The sequence below is a fragment of the Epinephelus moara genome, chromosome 8, assembly GCF_006386435.1.
Source record: "Epinephelus moara isolate mb chromosome 8, YSFRI_EMoa_1.0, whole genome shotgun sequence".
Lineage (NCBI taxonomy): Eukaryota > Metazoa > Chordata > Actinopteri > Perciformes > Serranidae > Epinephelus > Epinephelus moara.
In genome coordinates this window covers 2,116,391-2,122,455 of record NC_065513.1, presented here as the reverse complement: position 1 = coordinate 2,122,455, position 6,065 = coordinate 2,116,391, and the positions used below count along the sequence as shown (strand labels likewise).

At 43.8% G+C, this 6,065-nt stretch overlaps 1 protein-coding gene across 1 annotated transcript in view; it reads right to left on the bottom strand.

The window, feature by feature from the left end:
• nelfb (negative elongation factor complex member B) overlaps window positions 1-6,065 on the bottom strand; it is a 66,977-nt gene that overhangs the window by 11,611 nt on the left and 49,301 nt on the right. The window contains exons 9-12 of the mRNA XM_050050345.1: window positions 5,872-6,014; window positions 4,742-4,848; window positions 1,250-1,391; window positions 794-902 (exon numbers count right to left, since the gene is read on the bottom strand). Coding sequence (XP_049906302.1) covers window positions 794-902; window positions 1,250-1,391; window positions 4,742-4,848; window positions 5,872-6,014 — 501 coding nt within the window. The remainder of the gene's footprint in view (window positions 1-793; window positions 903-1,249; window positions 1,392-4,741; window positions 4,849-5,871; window positions 6,015-6,065) is intronic.

The window sequence follows — 6,065 nt, the reverse complement described above, 5'->3', positions numbered from 1 at the left end:
CTACTCAACTCGTCTCAGTTCAGTTGGTACAGTGACAGTCAACATGAGAGATCTTCGCAGGAAGATATTGCTAGCTCTTCTGCTAGATGACTTCGCTAACAGCTCTCGCCGACAGCACGCTAGCTAGCCGCCCGCATCTGGCCAGGTCCGTCAACGACGGAACCTCGCGGCGTTGTTCTGGGGGTGGGGAATGCATTGGGGAGACACTCCGTTAAAACAGGAAAAATAGGTTGTGCACCCAGCGTTAGAGAGCTTGGACATCCGGAGGGAGCTCAGAGTAGAGCCGCTGCTCCTTCGCGTCGAGAGGGGTCAGTTAAGGTGGTTCGGGCATCTGATCAGGATGCCTCCTGGGAGCCTCCCACTGGAGGTTTTCCTGGCACGTCCCATTGGTAAGAGGCCTAAGAGCAGACCCAGAACACGCTAGAGGGATTACATCTCTCATCTGGCCTGGGAACGCCTTGGGGTCCCCCAGGAGAAGGTGGAAAGTGCTGCTGGGGAGAGGGATGTCTGGGGTGCCTTGGCCTCGGCCTGCTGCCCCTGTGACCCGGTCCGGATAAGCAAACGAAAATGGATGAATGGATGGATGGATGGATGGATGGATTATTGAGAACGACATGATATGGCACACCCCTACCTGTCAGTGGATTTATTGTTCTGGCTGATCAGTGTACGTCTGAAGTATTAGAAAATGCACTGTCACTGTGGAACTGTAGGACAGGGAGACCTCTACCTAATTCTACCCATCACTACAACTCGTTTCAAAGCACAAGCTGAATGTATAAATGAAACAAACCTGTTTTGGAGGTTCCAGAGTTTTCATCAAGGTTTCCATGTATGATGGCAGCACTTTGTGGTGTAGATGCAGCAACATCCGGAGGGTGTGTCTGTGGACATTCTCTTTACTGCAAAATATTCAGACACAAACAAAATCTGTCAAGAGACATGGCAGACAAGTTTGAGTCCAGTGCAATGAAAATAATTTGGAAGGGTCCTGGGGAGTGGTGATGCCATTTAACACCATCATGCAAAAAACCTGCTCGGCCTGCTCGGCCTGCTCAACAATATGTGTATATAGATTTGTGTGTATATCTTTTAGCAAGCAGATTCTCGTGTCAGTCTCAGTCCACTTTAAGTCCACAGTCCACTGTTTATACTTTTAATGCACTGAAACTATATGGAACTTCATAAACTAGAAGACGCTGACTATAGGCATGCAGTGATGTCATAGGCTCTGCTAGAATCAACCCACCTGGAAGAAGAAGTAAGAAGGAAGCCATCAAAGACAACAGAACAAAATTCTTCTGATCCAAACTCATCAGAGAGGAGGGTGAGGTGTCCAGTCAGCAGGTGCAGGAAGATGTCGCTAAAGGCCATGTCATTGTAGGTCTCCACTGTGGGGGAACAGCAGAGATCCAACTCTTATTTTGACAAGTCATACAGTTCCTACTATAAAAAGACAGCTTTGACTGTATTCTCTTTACTACTGACCCTGCTAGTGTAATTTACTGCCCACACATTGATTTAAACTGTTGACCCATCCAGTGTCAGTGCCTTTCTCTGACAATTACTCACTGAATTAAGCCACTTATCACCTTTTTGTGATTATGATATTCTTGACCATATGACAAATTAGTAAAAAAAATATATTTGATTATTAATTTAAGAAAATAATATTGCAACAAAATAAGTGATATAGTTTTACATATCAACCTAACAGTTTGCCTTCAAATATTCAGTAAAAACTAAACAAAAATTATCTCTCATTTCTTTAGTTTGTAAACAACAACAGTAACTCAGAGTAAGATTCAGAATCTGTATACAATATTAATTAATTACTATTAATTAATTAATCCTTTAATCATCACGCTGTAACCCGTGACAGGCTGTTATGCCACCATTAACTATCGCACACTCACATATATGTAGTTTTTTGTTAAACTGCAAGTGTCACATAGGTTTACACTGCAAAAGGTTTATGAGAAAATCACTTGACTACATGGACTCCTGTGAGCACATGGCAAGAGAGGAGAAGGAGAGAGACTGCACTGCTGCCGGGCAGAGTCGCTAAATGAGCTCCCTCTGCAGGGAGGGTAACTTGTGGTGACTCACTAAAAGAGTCTGAGAAGTCTGGGACTGTTTATAAAACATTCAGGATGCCCAGGCCTAACACTACCACATTTTATTCCACACTATTGAAGCTGCTCCTCTTTTTGGAACCACCGCAGAGTAGCTAATAATTTCGTTTTAAGCCATGTTTATTGTTGCCATGGGTAACAGTATGACGTCACTGTCAACAAGTCTAAATATTGCGAGTATCATGATATGAATTTTTCATATGATATCAAAAATCATACTGGTATTATTGTGAACTAGATGTTATGGCACACCCCTAGTCTGCGGCCTGTGGTAGCTTAAACCTTACCAGTCTGGTCTCAAGAGAGGAGTCAGATAAAAGTCAGCACACTGGCCCTCTAAGCTTGGGGGTTGGGCACGGCGCTGATAATGCCACCCGATAAAAAACTACACTGAGCAAAACTATTGACATCAGGCACATAACAGACCCCAGCCACCAAAATGGTGGCAGGATGACCACTCCGGATGAAAGCTGAAAGAAAATCAGGAGTGAGAAAGAGGGTCTACTAAGGCCAATATTCAAGATCTGCCTTAGAACATGGAATGTCCGAACCATGTAAGAGACCACCAAGACAGCAGCACAAGTCCTCAGTAAGATGAAGAGATACTATCTGAACATCCTGAGGATAACTGAAAGTCATTAGACTGGCTTCGGACGCCAAATGCTACATGATGGATCTGTCATCCTCCATTCAGGCCATGAGAATACTCACACACACACACACACACAGCATAGCTGTCATAATCTCAAAGGAGAAAGCCAAAACCCTGCTTGAATGGGAACCAGCAAGTGAGAAGTTGATCAGAGTGTACCTCAACTCAAAGGTCTGCAAACTCACCATCTTGCAGTGATATGCACCAACTAATGAGGCTGAAGAAGAGAACAAAGAGGATTGGTATGTACAACACAACATGCTACTGATAACTCATGACATGAATGCCAAAGTGGGAACCAAAAATTCCAACTATGAGAGGGTAATGGGCACACACAGACAGGGATGGATTGGCCATCAGGAGTACTGGGAGAATTCCTGGGGGCCGCTCTAGTGTGGGCTGGTAGTAAGCTTTTTCTTTTCTTTTTAAAAAAAATTATTTTTGTTTTTGGCTGATCAGCCCACAGAGCAGAGAGATGATGGGCCCACTGATTTGTCTCTCACGGCCCATCCCCCATCCTGCAACTGCTAGTCTTCAACAGGTGCGCCATCAGGACAGTAATGATGGAGGAGAGGAACAGAGTGAGGCCAGAGATCCCACTGAGACAGAGGGACAGGACGGCAGGGAACAGGAGGAGGCTCACAGTGTAGGAGAGGGAGGCATGATCTTTATAAGAAAGTAGGATGGTCCTCCCTCATTGTAAGGAGGGCCCAACATCACATATTGTTAGTATATAAGTCTATCTGCACTCTACTCTAATACCACTCAGCTAAGTAGTGGTATTTGGGGCTGGTATGTTCATGTATTGAAGGGGAGAACAAGGATGGGTGATGTCCAGCCGATTGTGGTGGGCTGGTCTGGGCAAAAGTCCAGGGCTGATTTTATATCTCAGTCCAGCCCTGCACACAGATGTGGAGAGAGAAACAACAGTGGTGAACGCCTTGTTGGATTCTGCATGAATAACAACCTGGTCATTGGTGGAACCATCTTTCCACATAAGAAAATCCACAAGCTCATATGGAAGTCACCTGATGGTAGGACCATCAACCAAACAGATCACATTATTATTAATGGTAAGTGGTGTAGCATACTGGGGTGCAGATGCCTACAGCAACCACTACCTAACCGTTGCCACCATCAAACTCAAGTTTAAGCAGCTGATCCCACAAGGCCAGCGACAGAAAAAAACTGGACATTGCTAAACTCCAGTATCCAAAGGAAAACCAAGAGTTTGTGTTGGAACTTAGAAACCACTTTAGCATACTAGATGCTGCCTCTGAAATGGAAGAAGAACCCACTATAAACAGTAAATGGAATGCTATCAAGACCATATACTCTGAAACAGCATGAAGTCCTGGGCTTCAAACAAAAAGGGGCCAAAGAATGGATATCAGCTAACACTCAGCAGAAAATCAAAGAGAGGTAACAGCTAAAGACAAAGATGCTGAACACCAAGTCTCAACGTCTCCTTGAAAAAGCCAAGACGCCCTATAAAAACAAGGACAGAGAGGTGAAGAGGAGTGCCAGAAGAGACAAGAGAGTCTTTGTTGAAAACCTTGCAACAAAGCTGAGAAGGCTGTAGCCTATGGGAATCTGAGCACTGTGTATAAGATCACAAAGCAACTCTGTGGCAAATGTACAAGCCAAACTAACCAAGTTGAGAACAAAAATGGCAACATCTTTGCCAAAAGAAAACCTGGAAGGCCCCAAACCACGTGGTGCAGAACTGTGACACTGGAGTTGGAAAAGATGAACCTGTCAAGGGGAGAGGAGCAACATGCTGCCAAGGATCAAATGCAATGGAAAGTGCTCAATTAAGCCTTATGTACCATAGGGGATGAAGAGGAGTAGGTAAGTAAGTGAGTTGCAACCTTTAAAGGGGTGTGTGGTGTTGGATACTATGGTCTAGGACTTCTCATATTTTACACAACATTAGGGGAAGAGTGATACTGACCCAGGGGAGGCAGTAACCTCTGTAAGGCATTCTTGTTCCTCAGTTTGGCAATGTGGAGGACGTAGTAGAGACCCATTTCACAGGCCACTCTGTTCTCCTGCAGGTACCTGAGAAAGAGAAACAAAGACCATCACAATCACAATACTTCTCACTAACACATTTTTCCTATCACATCAGTCATTACAGATAAGGACAAACATCCTGAATTGAATGAGCATTACAAGAGTGCCTTGAATTCCCTGTTTGTAGTTGTTTTTTTTCCAGCTGCACATCTCACGAGCTTTGGGCTATCTTACAGTTATGCTGTGAGTCAGATAAGTCCTCTCACAGTCGTCCTATCTGGCTGCATGTGAAGTTAGTAACACAGTCAATTACATTTAACACCAACACATTAAGAACACTGGGCCTCATTCACTAATATGTGTGTAGAAATGTTCTTACTTTGCACACAAACACAAACTCCAATGTCCTTTTAAACAAGTACGTTCTAATAAAAAGCGTCATAGCTTGTCACTTTTGCTAAAAATGGTCAAATCTGTATGCCATATCAAATTACAAACTTAATTAAGCATAAATAACTAAATAACTTTCAACCATAAAATGTGATCAGGTTTAGTACCTTGTCCACTTTTGTAAGGCTTGGATGTAGACAGACCTGGCAGAGATGGCTGCCACCTTGTTTTTACATGGATTGCGGTTATGTTGTGCTCTTGCTACCAGTAGATGGCACATGAAAATGTCCATGAATGAGGACAGCAGGTCTAAGTTAAGCAGAATGAATTTCAAGGTGCAGCAAACCCAAAATGTAAGATCCTCACAGAGAACCAAGGGTCGCAGACAGTTAAATCAGATATAAGCATTACTGTTACAACATTGTGTCACCCATTACAATATTGTGTCACCTGACTGAATCTAATCTAAGTTCCTGTTGACACTGTGGCGATCTATCCTGTCTGAATGACACCAGTGTAAGATGTCAAGGTTAAGCCTGTTAACGTGCTAACCCACTTTTCTCACCTCTTCACACAGGTCCTAGCAAGGTAAACTCTGAAATGCTGCTATGGACAAAAAACCTTTCTATGAAGTGATGCTATATGATGTCACCCTCTGTCCTGTGTGCAGTACTTCACCTGTTGAAGGTATCAGGCAGTGTGGTGGGGTATGTTAATGAACTCTTCTCTTCACTGGGAAGCTTCTGTTCTACAGTGAAGGTGTGATCATCAACAACCACTGACATCATGGCAGGCAGGAAGCGGGTCACCACCTCCAAATCCTGATAGTAGGTACACAGGAAGACAACGTTAACAACTTACAGTCCATTTAT